The sequence below is a fragment of the Ahaetulla prasina genome, chromosome 1 (genome assembly GCF_028640845.1).
Source record: "Ahaetulla prasina isolate Xishuangbanna chromosome 1, ASM2864084v1, whole genome shotgun sequence".
NCBI lineage: Eukaryota > Metazoa > Chordata > Lepidosauria > Squamata > Colubridae > Ahaetulla > Ahaetulla prasina.
In genome coordinates this window covers 114,479,456-114,499,345 of record NC_080539.1, presented here as the reverse complement: position 1 = coordinate 114,499,345, position 19,890 = coordinate 114,479,456, and the positions used below count along the sequence as shown (strand labels likewise).

The 19,890-nt window shown below is 39.6% G+C and overlaps 1 protein-coding gene across 1 annotated transcript in view; it reads right to left on the bottom strand.

Moving 5' to 3' along the window:
• The window catches only part of FRK (fyn related Src family tyrosine kinase), a 93,513-nt gene that overhangs the window by 1,423 nt on the left and 72,200 nt on the right, over window positions 1-19,890 (bottom strand). Inside the window, exons 5-7 of the mRNA XM_058173623.1 lie at window positions 15,070-15,228; window positions 11,373-11,554; window positions 1,683-1,848 (exon numbers count right to left, since the gene is read on the bottom strand). Coding sequence (XP_058029606.1) covers window positions 1,683-1,848; window positions 11,373-11,554; window positions 15,070-15,228 — 507 coding nt within the window. The remainder of the gene's footprint in view (window positions 1-1,682; window positions 1,849-11,372; window positions 11,555-15,069; window positions 15,229-19,890) is intronic.

Here is a 19,890-nt window from a genome sequence, read left to right as displayed (position 1 = left end):
ACATCTTATGGATTCTATTGTTTTCAGCAGGGACTAGGGGAGTTTCCTGCAATTTGGTCAGCCGTTTTTTTTTGAGTGCATAGATAATCTTTGGAATTCAGAGGCAAAAGGCATTTGCAGGATAGCTCTTGAGCCTCCCTCCCCAGGTGTCAATCAAAGGTTGTTCTTTGTAGAAGAAATGCTACAGCTGATGATTGGAGTGACACTGTGCAAAACAAGGAGTAAATATTCTTATGTTTAAGTGAAGTTTTGAACATACACCATAGCAATAAGGCCAGTGACGTTTTGCATGGGCAAGGGACAGAAACAACACTGATAGTTATTAAAGGTGACCTGTAACAGGACCCCTCCTTCTTCTGTAATTCTCAGCAGAATCTGATACTAGCAAACACACATCAGTCAGCATCAAAATATAAATCAGTCCAAGAAATGAACTCCAAGTTAAGATGAAAACCATTTTATCACTGATAACTAAAACCTGATAAATTCTCAAAGTTGTATAAAGTCGTTGAACTGTATGTTGGAAATGTAATTCTGAAGAAGGTGCTTTTTATCATCTGGTGGATTTGTGATAAAGCAAAGAAATATTGAGACCAGATCCATGTTACAACGCAAAAGATTCTTAAAATGAACATAAAATTGAAAACTGAAGCTTTTCTTTTAGGATTACTGGACAAGGAACTTGGGGGCGGGGGGGTGGAGGAATGGAACTTTGTGGTTGTATATGCTGACCGCAGTAAGAATTCTTTGTGCAATGGAGGTTGAATCTCAGAAAAGGCAATTTAGTCCAGATTGCAAAAGATCTTGTGGAAAAATGCTTCAAAGGAACTCTACTTCAGTTACCTCATTATAACTGAAGCTGGGGAATGATTATTAGAGTTTTCAAGATTCTTCATTTGCCCCAGGCTAGTGTTAAGATACCTTCCTGAAATGTGTTGTTCTTCTGTAGTCTTTCCTTTCTAGCTACATGGAATTTGACAAGGCAGGTGCTAATTTGCTGACGGATGAAAGCTGATGCTGTGTAGCTTCTAAATTGTAGCAGCTACATTGGTCCCCATAGGTTTCCAGGCCCAGTCCTGGTTGCTAGTTGCTAGTTCACCTGCTCCAGTAAAATTGCCCCAAATATGCTGGCTTAGAGCACATCCATTCATCTCTCTTGTTTCAGGTCTCAAAGGGAACACAAAGACTAGCCTTCTCGATTGCAGTCCCATGCTCTTTAATAGCTCATGCCTCTCATTCAGGTCAGACTCGTACCTATTTATCTTTCAGCAAAGGTATAAAAGATGATATTTCTCAGAAAATTTAGCAGAGGATGTCATATAAATGATAACCAGCAGTTTTGGATAATAATGCGCTAATTTAGCTGAAGATCTTGTTTACAGGTTTATAGTTTTATTATTTTATTGATATAAGCTGCTTAGAAACTTTGGAAGAGGCAGCAGGTAAATACAGTAGATGTAAAAATAAATCTAGCAAAATTTTAATTGTTTGAGATTAGTGGTGCTATTTAGTTTAGTAGATGGTACGGCATTTACAATTGCTGCATAGATTATCCAAGAGTTTCTCTTCCACACAGAAAATTGTAAAGTTTTATTAACCTTTCCCATCAACTGAAGAAAAGTGATGAGGTCTCACCCAAAAAAAAAAAAGTTGAAAGCATTATTTTCAAACAAAGCACTCACCTGCATAAGGCATTTTTCCATAAGTGATTATTTCAAAAAGGAGTATTCCAAAAGACCAAACATCAGACTTAATGCTAAACCTATTAGAGCGAATTGCTTCAGGAGCCGTCCATTTCACTGGAAGCTTCGTTTCGTGTTTGGCTTCGTAGACATTTTCATTCTCTACCTATTTTATGCAAACAAGAAACAATATGATAAATAGCCAGATATATCCATTTCCACTATTTTTTTTTTCATTTTCTAACATTTACATAATCCCAGTAATCATTACACAGAAACTGCTTGTTGATTGTTAGCTGATGTTCCCTGACAACCTGAACCAGCTAGGTAGAATTTTTGTCCCTTAATTCCTAGCCCTTGTTTCGTCAAGTATCCATGCAACATCAATTTGGCCATGATTAACTGGGGCTTATTACTTGTGAGTCCTGAATCTATCAGTGACAGCAGTGCAAGCTACCTGTTGGCAGCAGGGCACAGAACTCATGTGAAGCCTTTAGCAAGACAACAAGGTGACAGCAAGAACTAATGCATTCAGAACCTTTGTTTTGTGATTAATTACAGGCACCAACAAAACACTGACTTTGATCATCATCCCTTAAACAGTTCCAGGATTTAAAAAGCTGACTCCAAGAAGTGCAAATTAATATATTTGTTCATAGTGGCACCAATTAATTTAGGTGAAGTGAGCTGACAGAATCTGAAGAATAAATGGAACATTATTTAATTATATACTAGATTATTTTTTCCTGAGGTCATCCTGCTTCCTTTCTCAGTTGATATTGCTCTGAGTTTCAGAAATAGTAATGCTATATATTCTTTTTTTTCCTTATATTACAATACAATGCAATACAATACAATACAGATTCACCATGAAGATCTCGCTATTACTTCAGCGTGCCTTTTAAAATTATGACTGCATTTGTATATCATGTTAAGGCAAATTGGTTGCCTCTGGTTTGGTCTCTCTACTTTCTAGGGTACATAATCAATTCACAGAAATATATGCAATGCAAATATTTAATCCAAAACATTAATGTGAAGGCAGTTTGATAAAACCATTCACCTGAATCCAATATTATAATGAAATCATGAGATCAATCTGATGGATAAAACCAAATCAGATACCTCCAAATTTTAATTCCAAAAAGAAGCAAACCTACTTTTATCCACATCAGTTTAAAAGTATGAATCCATCCAATTGAAAATGCAGATTCATTTCATTTTAAAATGAATCAGTTTGGGTTAGGGTTAGGGTCACTTTTAATTTAAGCTATTGTTAAAGTTGCTAATTCTTTGTAATCAAAATAAGAACAAAAAGATAAATTTGGGAGGGAGTGATTCCATCTTACAGGGTCCAAGGCAGCCTGGACAAATATAAACATTATTTTGCTGAATATCTACCAGTATATCTTTATCTCTGAAAGGTCTCACGCAGATCGCATCATAAATGCTGCCAATGCTGCCGCTTGAACCTACAGTAATCCACCTACAAGTTTTCTGTAGTATATTGTCTTGATTTGCTGGTTCCAGACAGCACCTAATCCCAAACAAGCCTAAAGCAAAAAAGCCAATCTACGGAAATCAACTCACAACCTCTTGCCCTTTCACAAGTCAGCACATCAGCAGGAGGTGCAGCAGATCAAGGAATGAGCAGTCAGTGTTCTAAAAGTGCACGCTAAACAAATCACAGAAGGAGTTTTTATTTAGCCATTGCTGCTGTCAGAAAAATCCAGCTAAGAGAAACTGAGCAAGGTAAAACACTACATTTCATGGTAAATTAGAATTGTGTCTCGCTGTGATTTCCAAACATAGCCTTTTCTCTAGCTACAGCCAAGCAGCTGGTTCTTATGCTGGAAATTCCACTACAATGATTATGGTTCTTTATCCCCAAAATTAGTCACCCTATATAGATGCTGCCTCTGCGTAAAACAATTCTATTCTTAAATACCACATTTGCAGATGCTGTATCATTTAGGGTGGTGTTTCTTAAAGTGTATGTGAGGACAATTTTTTTATTTATTTATTTATTTTGTCACAACAATATATGTAGGTATCACATAAAAAAAGATTATATAGTATATAAACACATATATGAGTAAATATAAGGAGGTATAAGCATTTATATATATATAGGAAGAAGAAAAGAAAAACAATAGGACAGGAACGGTAGGCACGTTTGTGCGCTTATGCACGCCCCTTAATTGGGGGAAGGTTCCTTTAAGACTTTCTCATGTGTCATTGAAATCAAAATTATTTGCCAGATATTGAAGATATTTGCCAAAAGTTAAAACCAGTCACTCTTCTTGTTACTTTTCTTTATATATATATATATATATATATTTATATATATATATATATATATATATATATATATATATTAATATATATATATATATATGTTTTCTGAGGTTTTCGCGGGTGTTTGTATGTAGGTCTTTGGTTATTCGGGTTTTCTCCCACGTAAAATTGGAAGTGTCTTGGCGACGTTTCGATGAAGTCTCATTCTTCATCTTCAGGCTTCAGCTTCATGCTTCTGGGAGCAATGTGTGATTGCAGCTGTTTCTTCTTTTTTAACTGCTAGTGGGGGAATTGAACTGATTGGATGGGAGCTTGGCTGTGCTCTGATTGGATGGGGTTTTTTGTGCTCTGATTGGCTAGGGGTATGTCCTGTGGGTGGGGGCTTGGTTGTGCTCAGATTAGTCTGAGTTGCAGGGGGATTTGAGATATATATATATATATATATATATATATATATATATATATATATATATATATATATATATATATATATATATATATATAGGTCTTTGGTTGTTCGGGTTTTCTCCGTAAAATTGGAAGTGTCTTGGCGACGTTTAAGTCTCATTCGTCATCTTCAGGCTTCAGCTTCGTGCTTCTAGGAGCAATGTGTGATCGCAGCTGTTTCTTCCTTTTTAACTGCTAGTGGGGGTTTGAACTGATTGGGTGGGAGCTTGGCTGTGCTCTGATTGGATGGGGTTTTTTTGTGCTCTGATTGGCTGGGGGTGTGTCCTGTTTGGGTGGGGGCTTGGTTGTGCTCAGTCTAGTCTGTGCTGCAGGGGGATTTGAGCTGGTGAGCTGCATAGCTGTTGTTTGGCTTTGTGGTCGTGCTACATCTTCATAGTGGGTGTCAGTCTGCTGCATGTATGGATTGGAGGGGTTTGAAATGGCTAATGTTGCAGCTGCGGTCTGGCTTCTGGTCCTTGGTCGTGCTTCATGATCAGTGTGGGTTTGGGTCTGCTTTCTGGGTGGATGTGCGGTGGTGACATCCTGTGTGGACCTCGTGAGTGTGGGTCTGGTGTCATTCCTCGTGTTAGGGACTCGCTTTGTCAATAAGGGCAGGTTTCCAAATGGCTGGTAGGCGGAGGTATCATCTCGTTTGTTCATGCTGTGTGGGCGTTTTCTATCTCAATGGCTTCTCTGATTATTCTGTTGTTAAAGTGTTCAGTTTTGGCGATAGTTCTGGTCTTTTAAAGTCAATATCATGTCCTGTGACTTTAAAGTGTTGGACCAGGAAGAAGTTGGTTCCTCTTTTTTGAATGAGTTCTTGTGTTCTTCAATGCGTGCACTTATTCTTCTGTTGGTTTGTCCAATGTATGTGGTGGGGCAGGCGGTGCATGGGATTTCATATACTCCTTGATTTTCTAACTCAATTTTGTCTTTGGGGTTTCTTAGGATGGTGGATATTTTTCTGTTTGTGCAGAATGCTGTCTTGATGTTGTGTTTGTGGAGGATCTTGCTGATTCTGTCTGTGGTGCCTTTTATATATGGGAGGAGGGCTGTGCCGTTTTCTTGTTCTCTGTCTTGGATTTTAGTGGGGGGTTCTTTTTGGATTAGCTTGGTAATCTTATTTGTTTGGAATCCATTGGATGTTAGTACGTTAGTGATAGTGTCCAGTTCGGGTTTTAGGTGTTGTTCATCAGCTAAGCATTTTGTTCTGGAGATGAGTGTCTTGGCTACGGAGTTGATCTGTGCTGGGTGGTGGTGTGAGAGTGCGTGCAGATAGCGGTTTGTGTGTGTTTTCTTCTGGTAGATGGTGTGTCCTAGGGAGCCATTGGGTTTTCTGTAGACTAAGACATCCAGGAAGGGAAGTTGGTTATTAACTTCTGTTTCCATGGTGAACTGTATTTTGGGGTGTAGGCTATTGAGGTGTGTGAGGAAGTTTTCAAGTTTTTCTTTCCCGTGTGGCCAGATTATGAAGGTGTCAAGCCCCCACCCAAAGAGGACACACCCCCATCCAATCAGAGCACCAAAAAAAAAACCCCATCCAATCAGAACACAGCAAAGCTCCCACCCAATCAGTTCAAACCCCCACTAGCAGTTAAAAAAGAAGAAACAGCTGCAGTCACACATTGCTCCCAGAAGCACGAAGCTGAAGCCTGAAGATGACGAATGAGACTGTCAAGTTTTTCTTTCCCGTGTGGCCAGATTATGAAGGTATCGTCTACATATCTGAGCCAGAGTTTGGGTTTGTGATCAGATTTTTCTAGAGCTGGGTTTCAAAGTGTTCCATGTAGAGATTGGCAATGACAGGTGAGAGGGGTGATCCCATGGGTGCTCCTTCTACTTGTTTGTATTTTTGTCCATTGTAGATGAAGTATGTGTTGGATAGGCAGTGGTTGGTCAGATCTAGGATGTGCTTGGGGGGGTTATATTTGTTTTGGATAGCTGTCAAGGCTTCTTTGATTGGCACTTGGGTGAAGAGGGATATGACATCAAAGCCCCTGCGCAGGCTGCACTGGCTACCTGTGGCCTTCCGGGTGCGCTTCAAGGTTTTGGTGACCACCTTTAAAGCGCTCCATGGCATAGGGCTGGGTTATCTACGGGACCGCCTACTGCGACCAGATACCTCTCACCGACCCGTGCGCTCTCACAGAGAGGGACTCCTCAGGGTGCCGTCAGCTAGGCAGTGTCGTTTGGCGACGCCCAGGGGAAGGGCCTTCTCTGTGGGGGCTCCCACCCTCTGGAACGAACTCCCCCCAGGACTCCATCAACTTCCTGACCTTCGAACCTTCCGTCGCGAGCTTAAGACACATTTATTCATCTGTGCAGGACTGGCTTAGATTTTTAAAGTTAGAGGGGTTTTAAATTGATTTTAATATTTTATATTTGATATTTATATTTCTATTTTTAATAATTCGGGCGCTAGAATAAGTTTTTTAAGGATTATTTTAATTTGTATATTGATATTGATGTTTTATATGCCTGTGAACCGCCCTGAGTCCTTTGGGAGATAGGGCGGTATATAAATTCGAATAATAAAATAAATAAAATAAAATAAATAAAGCTCACGAGTAGGTCGCTGGGCTGTAAGTTTTGTTTCTTTATGATCTCTATGAACTGGAATGAGTTTTTTACGTGTGAGGTGATGGATTCTGCATAGGGCTGTAGTTGTTTGGCGAGAAATTTGGCTAGGTTTTGTAGAGGTGAGCCTATGGAGCTGACTATGGGTCTGAGTGGGGTTCCTTCTTTGTGTATCTTGGGGAGGCCATAGAGCTTAGGGCATCTGGATGATTTCTCTCTGGGAATGATTCTTTGTTGGATTTCTTCGCTGATGGGGGAGGCTTTTATTTTGGATCTAGTGGTTTTTTCTAGGTAGGTGGTGGGGTCTGTGTTTAGGGGCTTGTATGCAGGGTCTTGGAGTTTGGGACAAATCCAAACTTTGGGACAAATCCAAACAACTTGCCATCTGGAGAGCCGAAACACAGACCACCCTCAAGACAGACACGCACACCAACAAACTCCGAAGACTACAAGAACGCCAGAAACAAACCCCTCCACCCTCACAGCAACACATGAAACAAACAGTGCATAACATCTCAGATAGGATCCTCACCAAAGCTGAAACCGATATCTTTATCTCTGAAAGGTCTCACGCAGATCGCATCATAAATGCTGCCAATGCTGCCGCTTGAACCTACAGTAATCCACCTACAAGTTTTCTGTAGTATATTGTCTTGATTTGCTGGTTCCAGACAGCACCTAATCCCAAACAAGCCTAAAGCAAAAAAGCCAATCTACGGAAATCAACTCACAACCTCTTGCCCTTTCACAAGTCAGCACATCAGCAGGAGGTGCAGCAGATCAAGGAATGAGCAGTCAGTGTTCTAAAAGTGCACGCTAAACAAATCACAGAAGGAGTTTTTATTTAGCCATTGCTGCTGTCAGAAAAATCCAGCTAAGAGAAACTGAGCAAGGTAAAACACTACATTTCATGGTAAATTAGAATTGTGTCTCGCTGTGATTTCCAAACATAGCCTTTTCTCTAGCTACAGCCAAGCAGCTGGTTCTTATGCTGGAAATTCCACTACAATGATTATGGTTCTTTATCCCCAAAATTAGTCACCCTATATAGATGCTGCCTCTGCGTAAAGCAATTCTATTCTTAAATACCACATTTGCAGATGCTGTATCATTTAGGGTGGTGTTTCTTAAAGTGTAGGTGAGGACAATTTATTTTATTTATTTATTTATTTTGTCACAACAATATATGTAGGTATCACATAAAAAAAGATTATATAGTATATAAACACATATATGAGTAAATATAAGGAGGTATAAGCATTTATATATATATAGGAAGAAGAAAAGAAAAACAATAGGACAGGAACGGTAGGCACGTTTGTGCGCTTATGCATGCCCCTTAATTGGGGGAAGGTTCCTTTAAGACTTTCTCATGTGTCATTGAAATCAAAATTATTTGCCAGATATTGAAGATATTTGCCAAAAGTTAAAACCAGTCACTCTTCTTGTTACTTTTCTTTATATATATATATATATATATATATATATATATATATATATATATATATATATATATATATATATATATATATATATATATATATATGTTTTCTGAGGTTTTCGTGGTGTTTGTATGTAGGTCTTTGGTTATTCGGGTTTTCTCCACGTAAAATTGAAGTGTCTTGGCGACGTTTCGACGAAGTCTCATTCGTCATCTTCAGGCTTCAGCTGTGCTTCTGGGAGCAATGTGTGATTGCAGCTGTTTCTTCCTTTTAACTGCTAGTGGGGTTTGAACTGATTGGGTGGGAGCTTGGCTGTGCTCTGATTGGATGGGGTTTTTGTGCTCTGATTGGCTGGGGTGTGTCCTGTTTGGGTGGGGGCTTGGTTGTGCTCAGATTAGTCTGAGCTGCAGGGGATTTGAGCTGGTGAGCTGCACAGCTGTTGTTTGGCTTCGTGTTCGTGGTCGTGCACATCTTCACAGTGGGTGTCAGTCTGCTGCATGTATGGATTGGAGGGGTTTGAAATGGCTAATGTTGCAGCTGCGGTCTGGCTTCTGGTCCTTGGTCGTGCTTCATGATCAGTGTGGGTTTGGGTCTGCTTTCTGGGTGGATGTGGTGGTGACATCCTGTGTGGACCTCGTGAGTGTGGGTCTGGTGTCATTCCTCGTGTTAGGGACACGTTTGTCAATAAGGGCAGGTTTCCAAATGGCTGGTAGGCGGAGGTATCATCTCGTTTGTTCATGCTGTGTGGGCGTTTATCTCGATGGCTTCTCTGATTATTCTGTTGTTAAAGTGTTCAGTTTTGGCGATAGTTCTGGTCTTTTAAAGTCAATATCGTGTCCTGTGGCTTTAAGGTGTTGGACCAGGAAGAAGTTGGTTCCTCTTTTGAATGAGTTCTTGTGTTCTTCAATGCGTGCACTTATTCTTCTGTTGGTTTGTCCAATGTATGTGGTGGGGCAGGCGGTGCATGGGATTTCATATACTCCTTGATTTTCTAACTCAATTTTGTCTTTGGGGTTTCTTAGGATGGTGGATATTTTTCGGTTTGTGCAGAATGCTGTCTTGATGTTGTGTTTGTGGAGGATCTTGCTGATTCTGTCTGTGGTGCCTTTTATATATGGGAGGGGGGCTGTGCCGTTTTCTTATTCTCTGTCTTGGATTTTAGAGGGGGTTCTTTTGGATTAGTTTGGTAATCTTATTTCTCTGGAATCCATTGGATGTTAGTACGTTAGTGAGAGTGTGTAGTTCGGTTTTTAGGTGTTGTTCGTCAGCTAAGCGTTTTGTTCTGGAGATGAGTGTCTTGGCTACGGAGTTGATCTGTGCTGGGTGGTGGTGTGAGAGTGCGTGCAGATAGCGGTTTGTGTGTGTTTTCTTCTGGTAGATGGTGTGTCCTAGGGAGCCATTGGGTTTCCTGTAGACTAAGACATCTAGGAAGGGAAGTTGGTTGTTAACTTCTGTTTCCATGGTGAACTGTATTTTGGGGTGTAGGCTATTGAGGTGTGTGAGGAAGTTTTCAAGTTTTTCTTTCCCGTGTGGCCAGATTATGAAGGTGTCAAGCCCCCACCCAAAGAGGACACACCCCCATCCAATCAGAGCACCAAAAAAAGAACCCCATCCAATCAGAGCACAGCCAAGCTCCCACCCAATCAGTTCAAACCCCCACTAGCAGTTAAAAAGGAAGAAACAGCTGCAGTCACACATTGCTCCCAGAAGCACGAAGCTGAAGTCTGAAGATGACGAATGAGACTTCGTCGAAACGTCGCCAAGACACTTCCAATTTTACGCGGGAGAAAACCCGAATAACCAAAGATAGATAGATAGATAGATAGATAGATAGATAGATAGATAGATAGATAGATAGATATATTCAGAGAAAAAAATATTATGTTAACATCTAATGTTGTTATTTACATGATTCTATAAATGGATCGATTTTAATGTTTAATATGGTGACTATTCATAAATATAATCATAAATATAAAATATAAATACAACCCATAAAAGGAAAGCTACTTTGATGTTCTTCATAATTTTTAAAAGTGAGGAGGGTTAGGAGAGCCAAAAGCTTAAGAAGCACTTATTTATTTATTTATTTATTTATTTATTTATTTATTTATTTATTTATTTATTTATTTGATATGATTTGATTTGATTTGATTTTTATACCGCCCTTTTCCTGAAGGACTCAGGGCGGTTTACAGCCAACATAAAACAATTTTATAAATAGAATTAAAAAAACATTTTAAAAAACTTATTCAAATTGGCTAACCCCATTTAAAAACTATAATTGAAAGATAATAAGGACCCCAATTAAAAAACTGTAGTGTATTAGGCCAGCCCTGCGCGGTGAAACAAAAAGGTCTTGAGTTCATGGCGGAAGGTCTGGAGCTCAGGAAGTAATCGTAACCCCAGAGGAAGCTCATTCCAGAGGGTAGGTGCTCCCACAGAGAAGGCTCTCCCCCTAGGGGTCACCAGCCAACATTGTTTGGCTGACAACACCCTGAGGAGACCCTCCCTGTGTGAGCGCACAGGTTGGTGGGAGGCTATCGATGGCAGCAGGCAGTCCCGATCTAGGGCAGCCACTGATCTAGGGCATGAATTCTTAAATTATAGCAATAGCACTTAGACTTATGCACTGCTTCAGAGGGCTTTACAGCCCTCTCTAAGTGGTTTACAGAGTCAGCATATTGCCCCCAACGATCTGGGTCCTCATTGTACTGATCTCAGAAGAATGGAAGGCTGAGTCAACCTTGAGCCGGTCAGGATCGAACTGTGGCAGTCGGCAGAATTAGCCTGCAATGCTGCATTCTAACCACTGCACCACCACGGCTCTTTATATATATAATATTTATATATATTATATATTGGCTTTTGAGTCTAATATAGCTAAAGTATCCAAATATCTGAGACATCAACTTAAAAATTATACCTTAAAAACCCGTGCAAGTCCAAAATCTGCCACTTTGTAAACATTGTGATCACCAACCAGGACATTCCTTGCTGCCAAATCTCGGTGGATGAAATTTTGGGATTCCAGGTAAGCCATTCCAGAGGCCACTTGAGCTGCCATATCTACCTGTTCTGGCAAACGGATTCTGGAACCTGCATCATCTACAAGGAAGGAATATTTGGAGAATGTTGGGGAAAATAGTCTTCTCGACATGACTTTCAACAAACACTGTCTACAAGTAGGCCTTGGACAGACAGATTCTACCTGAAATAAACAGACTTACAGGTAACCAGGCTCCAAGCTACTGTATGTAGGACCTGACTTGTATGTGGAAACCAGTAGTGTTTTTCACTTACCTTCGCTACAGGTTCAGAACCGTGAGGGCGCTCGCGCATGGCGCTTCTGCACGCAGCGCTTCTGCACATGCGCAGAGCGTCCGTGATGACATCCGGGTGGGTGGGCGGAGCCTCCCACCGGCGCCACTACCAGTTCACCCAAACGGGGCAAAGCGGTAGAAACCCACCACTGGTGGAAACCTACTAGCAGCCAATTCTGCTCTTGCTGTCAGTCAGGATGCTGACCATAGCATTCTGCATTACAAGCATAATTGCCTATTCATTGCAGAGATGAGGACAAGAGTGGCAATTACCAGGATGTTATGTTCTTGAATGGTAGACAATTAGCATACCTGCCAGAGTTAAGCACAGCTACTCCAGCAGGAACTCACCCTTTGTAGCTTTGTAGCCACTTTCTCAACAATCTTCTCTAGAAAGCAAAAGGGAAGTGACCGGACTCTAATTATGTAATAGAGCTGGGTCCAATTTTCCAAACTCGTCCAATAAAATTATTGGAGGTTTTTATTTATTTTATTTAAAACTCTTATACAGTTGTCCATCCTATCTCCAACTCTAGGCAGTTCCCAATCGACAATTAAGACACTAATAAAACAAAATACATATTTAGGAAAACCATAAACATTAAAAACTGGCTGCAGAGTTAAGGTTCCACATGCAGTCCCTTGTTAAATCTTCTCATCCACCTCACCTTATCCCAACACTTAGAGGAAAAGGCAGGTCTCTTAAGATCCCAAAGGTACTTTTTCAAAAGGCAACTGGATTTTCTTTTTCCTTGAAGATGTTTCACTCCCTGATCTAAGAAGCTTCTTCAGAATTGAACTGAACTGAACAGAACTTCTTGGATAAGAAGCAAAATGTCTTCGAGGAAAAACAAAGTCCAGTTTCCTTTTGGAAAAGCACCTTTTCCAAACCATGACTTGGATGTCTGAGAATCTCCATAGACATCTAGGTCTTAAAAGCTTTTCAGAAGGCTTAGAAGGGTGGAAACTTCAATAGAAAAGGCTTTCCATAAGGCAGGGTCTGCCATGGAAAAAGCAGCCTTCCTAGAGTCCACAAGATGGCAAAGTTTTGATCTACAAGGCTGTCATTAAGGGTCTACTGCTCCTTTTCCTTCTTCACCTAGCCAGACTAAAGTTGCAACAGGATGACTGTTCTGTATTGTGTTTCGTTTTTTAACTGCTGAAGGAAAGTAGAACAGCTGCGAGACAAGAATAGAAATGACTGACAAGCACTGTAAGTGTTTCAGCAGATATCAAAGGCTAAGTAGCAGAAAGAAGGCATTGTAATCGCCGACTGCTACTGTTCCTTGAGATATGTGCACTTGCTTTTTGCCCTGACCTTTTTTTCTGCTGCAGTAGAATTTGTTTATTTCATTAATTCTCTTTAGCGAAAGCATTGCAGGACTTGCTTCAGCTTCACCCAATTCGCTGAATAACCAGCTGCAGCCATCATGGTAATACTACAGCTTGGGAGGTGAGAAGGAAGGCGGATGAGGATTTGTGGTTTTAAGAATCAGGTGTTATAGTCAAGTTACATTATACAGTACTGAACATTAATTATTGAGAGGATCTTAAAACAGTCCTATTGTAGTATGCAGTTGGGAGGGAATTTGTTGGGGTAAAGTAACTGATGAACATCGTACAAAATATCCCGCTGTTAGTATTGCAAGTCAAAATGGGACTGGATCTACCCTGCTATTTTTTTTTTATTTTTTTTTTATATTTTTTTGAAAAAATTGAAATTTATTGAAAATTGCATTTGTACCTATAGAGAGGATGTTATTTGCATCCACTTTTCCCCACTAATTTTTTTATTGGTGTAGATCCCCATGGATATAACATGTTCTCTTCATATTGTACTTGTAAAGTCCCACTATACTTATTTTAATAGAAGATGTAAAGACTAGAGCTGGCAAGGAAGAAATGAGAAGCTTGAGACTCATCATGGCTGTTTTGTAAACATTGCTCATCTATAGCCAGGCTAGGATGAAAAACAGAATACAAACAATCTCTTTCCCAAAAGTGTGTGCGTGCGCACACACACACACACACATTCTGGCTTTAAACCTCAGAGAGATGGTGTGTGTGCCTATGTGGGCGTGTGCACGTGCAGTACTTCTCCTGGGGAGAGAGACAGTTTAGTGTAGTAGTTAAGACACCAGGCTGGAAACTAGGAGACTGTGAGTTTTAGTACAGCCTAGGCACAAAGACCTCTGGATGACCAGTTACTTTCTCTCAGCCTTAGCGGGAAGAAAAGGGAAAGCAACTTCTAGTATCTTGCGAAGAAAACTGCAGGAACGCCTCCCAGAGAGTTACCAGAAGTCAACACTGAGTCAAAGACACAAATAACTGTCCATCTGTCATCCAACTATTTGTCTGCCTGTCTATTTATCTATCTGTATCTCATTCTGAAATGATACATCCGGTGAGGAAGAATTCAAGAACACAATATGGACCAGAAAAGCCTGGGTCAGGGCCTTTTCTCAGTCATGGAGTTTTCTGGATACCTTCGAAGCAGCTAGTTTTATACACTGAGGATCCAAAGCAAAGACTTCTGCGAGGATAGTCCACTCTTTAATATACTTCTAATATATTATAAAGTTTTGATTTGTTATCAGAAACAGAGACAAACAGATAGGCATCTACATAAAAATAAAATGCAAAGTTGCATCCTTTTTCTAGAAATCCTTTCCCATAAATGTTTAGGTTTACACAGCATTTTTCAGGCTTTCTGAGACAGCACATCCAGATAGTAGAAAGAAAGACAAAGAGATCTTCTTCAGGTTTTCTGGGACATGTATAGACAAAGAAAGACTGTTTTTACTATGTAGAATTAACAATGACCTTGTATTTTTATTTGTTTGGGAGAGCATTTTGTGACATCTTTGAGTGGCTATTGAGGCTCCAATAGAGGGTTCACATACCTTCCCAAAGCTTTGAGAGGGACTTTGCCACACCATTCCAAAATTCCCACTAAATTAGAATGTTAAATGAGACCGAAGGGGCAGAAGGAACAACCATATTGACTATTTCATTTCATTTTGTTAAGATTAAATCTACTTTAGCTTTTGTCTGCCCCATCATTTCTTAGTATACATCCCCAGCATGCCATTCAAAGTCTAAGTAGTTTGGGACACACACACATGCACACATACCATGTACAATCCTTGCCAGTCATTACTGGTTTCATATCCAATCACACTAAATTGATCTGCTCATCTCTCTTTCTTCTCTTCCCTCCTCCCCTTTTTTTTTAATACCAGTGTGTTTGCTTTACTGCAGACTGCCACACTCTATCTAAATGAAATGTTTTCTACTCACTTTGGAGGTATTCTAGCAGACTCCCATGTCTCATCAGCTCTGTAACAATATAAATTGGATCCTGTAAAGTGCAAACAGCATAGAGCTGTATAAGCTTAGGGTGCCTCAAATTCTTCATTATCTGTGCCTCCCTGAGGAAGTCTTTTGGATCCATTGAACCTGAAATGAGAATAGCAGTGAAAGAAAATTAGTATGTGTTATTAAGGGCTATTCTGGTTTGCCCCACAGTCTTGTGGAAATAATCAGGGAGATTGTCTGCCTCTTCACAAATCCCCCCTTACATAATTCAGATAAGGAATTTATGAAATTGAAATAGCAAAGGAAAACACATTACTTTTTGCCCCCGAAAAATGAATTCCCCAAAAAATTCAGCAATAATAGCAATTGTAGTTCTGGTCCTCTCAATCCCCCCATATATGCTATTACCAAAGATGAAATCACAGCATTATTAATGGTTTCACTGTTCATCTGAATTCTCAGAATGGAAGCATGATCAGAAAAGGTGAGGTAATTTTCAACAACTTAGCTATCCAAATTCAAGCTCTAGCCTCAGATTTAATGCATAACAAAGATCTCCTCACCATCTTCAAGATATATTGTTATAGCTCATTGTATTTTGGAATTATTCTATTACATGTTATAATGAATAGATATTGCAAGTTTTGGTATGAAGAAATGAAACACAGTGTTCTGCTGCCCTCTCATGCAGTAAATCCATGCCAGGGATAAATGAGATTTCACGACAATTTAGACATCTAGATTAGTGTTGCATTGAATGTTTTTTTCTGCCTGTGTCTTGTCAATATAGTTCATTTAAGTGAGGATGAAATTCATTTTTTGTTATTGTTGTGGAGGTGGGTGGGTTGAAAAGAAATATGAATAGCTCCATTCTCTTCCATCACTATCACAGTCTGAAGCTGATTCCACGAATTGATGAAAATATCCATTTCAATTTGATCAAATTCTTATTTTATACATTTTGAATTCTTTATGACCCAACCGCAAATTTGCCCCAAAATAGTAACAATCCACTTGCAGATTTGTTTGCATTTTCAGGGATTGTTTTCTAATATACATATATTCCAGATATTTACATTTATTTACATTTACATATACCGTATATACTCGAGTATAAGCCGAGTTTTTCAGCACGTTTTTTGTGCTGAAAAACGTCCCCTCGGCTTATACTCGGGTCTATACGGCTTATACTCGAGTTTTTTTTTAAGCCCTCGGCTTATACTCGAGTATATACGGCTTATACTGAGTTTTTTTTTTTTTCACATTTTACCGGACGGCGCGGAAGCCCTGCGGTGCAGTGAGAGGGCGGGCGGGGGCCAGCCTTCTCAGCTGAGGGAGGGAGGCTTTCCCCAACCGGTAGGTGCCTCATTTCCCACCCTCGGCTTATACTCGAGTCCCCAGTTTACCCCAGTTTTTGGGGTAAAATTGGGGACCTCGGCTTATACTCGGATCGGCTTATATTCGAGTATATACGGTATTTACATTTTTTGCAAATAATACAGCATTATTGTTTCTTTTTCTTCAATAAATCTTTTTAGCACTATTTCCATATCTGAAGCATCTATATGTCTTAGATTTTAGATTTCATTTGGCTGACAAATCTGAGGTTCTGACATTTCTGGAGCTATGAAAGTGACAAAAGTTATCCTATAAATTCCATTGGGACAAAAATGTTAAATAAACAAATACATATATATAGAATGTGTTTGGCTATTCTAATGGAAAGCTTTATTTAACTACTATAATCTTGGTGGTGCAGTGGTTAGTGTCCACTACTGCAGGCTACTTCTGCTGACTGCCAGTTGCCTGCAATTTGGCAGTTCAAATCCTACTAGGCTCAATGTTGACTCAGCCTTCCATACTTCTGTGGTAAGTAAAATGGGGACCCAAATTGTTGGGGGCAATATGCTGACTCTGTAAACTACTTAGAGACGGCTGTAAAGCATTGTAAAGTGATACATAAGTCTAAGTGCTATTCCTGTTGCTACCTTCTCCAAGCCATTTACCTTGGAAAATCAGTGTTTTATTCACTTATTGTATAGTCTTCTCATCTCATATGAGAACGTCACATATTTTTAAAGTGAATGAAGAAGACTACTGAGAATTTTATGGGAAACATTTTATATGGAACCTTAGAAAATATACGAGGAGCATATGGTTTTGGGGCATTGTTGAACTTCAGATCCCAGCATTCTTCACCATTGGCCTTGCTGGCAAGAACACAAGGGATCTGGGCTCAGCAAAATTAGAGGGCTGCCAAACTAAGCTTTACAGAGATGTGTAATTTCCCTTAAAAACTCCTCTTAAAATATTATTGCATGAGCAAATATACCGATAATATGGAAGTTTTTAGACCCCCTGTGCTTAGAGATATTGTAGTTAAATTTTAAAGTTATGCTTGGCACAATCTGGTTAAAATTTATTTAATTATTTTATTGATTTGTCAAACATGTACAAGATAGCAAGTATAAATATGAATATGGACATGAACAAAGGAAATGAATACAAATAAATGGGGACGGTAGGACAGGGATGGTAGGCACACTGGTGCGCTTATTTTTATTTATTTATTTATTTATTTATTTATTTATTTATTTATTTATTTATTGAGTATGTATTAGATAATATATATAAGTATACGCATGAATTGAATAAATAAAATGAATACAATTAAAGGGAACATTAGGACAGGGATGGTAGGCATGCTGGCGCTCTTATGCCTGCCCCTTATAGACCTGTTAGGAATGGGGTGAGGTCAACAGTAGCCAATCTAAGGTTAAAATTTTGGGGATTTTGGGATGAAACCACAGAGTCAGGTAGTGCATTCCAGGCATTGACCACTCTGTTGCTGAAGTCATATTTTCTGCAATCGAGTTTGGAGCGGTTCACTTTAAGTTTGTATCTATTGTGTGCTTGTGTATTGTTGCGGTTGAAGCTGAAGCAGTCATTGACATTGTAGCAGATGATTTTATGAGCTATGCTTAGGTCATACCAAAGGCGGCATAGTTCTAAATTTTCTAAGCCCAAAATTTCAAGTCTGGTGGCATAAGGTATTTTGTTGCAAGCAGAGGCGTGGAGGACTCTTCTTGTGAAATATTTCTGGACATGTTCAATTATATTAATGTCTGATATGCAGTGTGGGCTCCAGACAGATGAGCTGTATTTGAGAATTGGTCTAGCAAATGTTTTGTATGCTCTGGTTAGTAGTGTAATATTACCGGAGAAGAAGCTATGCAAGATTAGGTTTACAACCTTTAATGCCTTTTTGGCGATGTTGTTATAGTGGGCTTGGGCTTTAGATCATTTGATATGAGTACTCCAAGGTCCTTGACAGAGTGAGAGTCATCTACAAGGTCCATGTATGCCCCCTTTACAGACCTCTTAGGAAATGGGGTGAGATCCATGGTAGACGGTTTAAGGTTGAACCTGTGAGGGTTTGAGGGTGTAACAATGGAGTCAGGTAGAGCATTCCAGGCTTTGACCACTCTGTTGTATTTTCTGCAATCAAGTTTTGAGCGGTTTACCTTGAGTTTGTATCTATTGTTTGCCTGTGTATTATTGAGATTGAAGCTGAAGAAGTCGTTGACAGGTAAGATGTTGTAGTAGACAATTTTTTATAGAATGCTTAGATCAGACCACAAGCAGCGCAGTTCCAGATTGTCCAAGCCCAAAATTTCAAGCCTGGTGGCATAAGGGATTCTATTGTGAGTAGAGGAGTATTCTTCTCGTGAAATAACTCTGGACCTGCTCAATTGTATTAATGTTTGATATACAGTGTGCATTCCAGGCAGATGAGCTGTATTTGAGAACTGGTCCAGCAAAGGTTTTGTATGCCCTAGTTAGCAATACAGTGTTACCGGAGAAGAAGCTTTGCAAAATTAGGTTAACGATTCTTAATGCCTTTTTTGGCAATGCTGTTACAGTGAGCTCTGGGGCTTAGATTGTTTGAGATGAATACTACAAGGTCCTTGATTGAGTGAGGGTCATCTACAAGGTCATTTCCGCCCAACTTGTATTTGGTGTTCTGATTTTTATTGCCAATGTGTAGGACAGAGCATTTTTTGGTTGATATTTGGAGTTTCCAAATGCGTGACCATTCTGACACATGGTCAAGATTGCTTTTGAAGGGCAGCAGCATTGTCAGTGGTGTTAAATAATTTCACATCATCAGCGAAGAGGACGCAGCTGCTTTTAATATGATTGCATAGATCATTGATGTAAAGCAGAAAGAGTGCAGGTCCTAGAACGCTGCCTTCGGGGACACCGCTGTTAACTGGTGCCAGCTTTGATTGGGCCCTCCCTGTTTTGACTACTTGTTGCCTGTTTGACAGGAACGTGGCTATCCATTTGTGCAAGGATCTGGAAATACAATAGAAACTTATACTTATACTTGTAAGTGTGTGTGTGTGTGTGTGTGTGTGTGTGTGTGTGTGTGTGTGTGTGTATGGTGTTATGAGAAAGAAAGAAAGAAAGAAAGAGAGAGAGAGAGAGAGAGAGAGAGAGAAAGAAAGAAAGAAAGAAAGAAAGAAAGAAAGAAAGAAAGAAAGAAAGAAAGAAAAAGAAAGAAAGAATAAAAAAATCTATTGTATCTATCAGGCATTTTACCAAATAATGACTAAAATCTCACTGCCGGATATCTTCTACTCTTCTTTCCTTTACTATCCCTCCCTTCCTTTTCAACAGCATCAAGAAAATTCCTCAGCGATCAGAAAATACAAGGTCAAACCTAGTATTGGAATGCATTAAAAATGTAAAATGGTTAAAGCCCATAATGAGTTAGTAGACTTATGCAGTTGGCAGTTT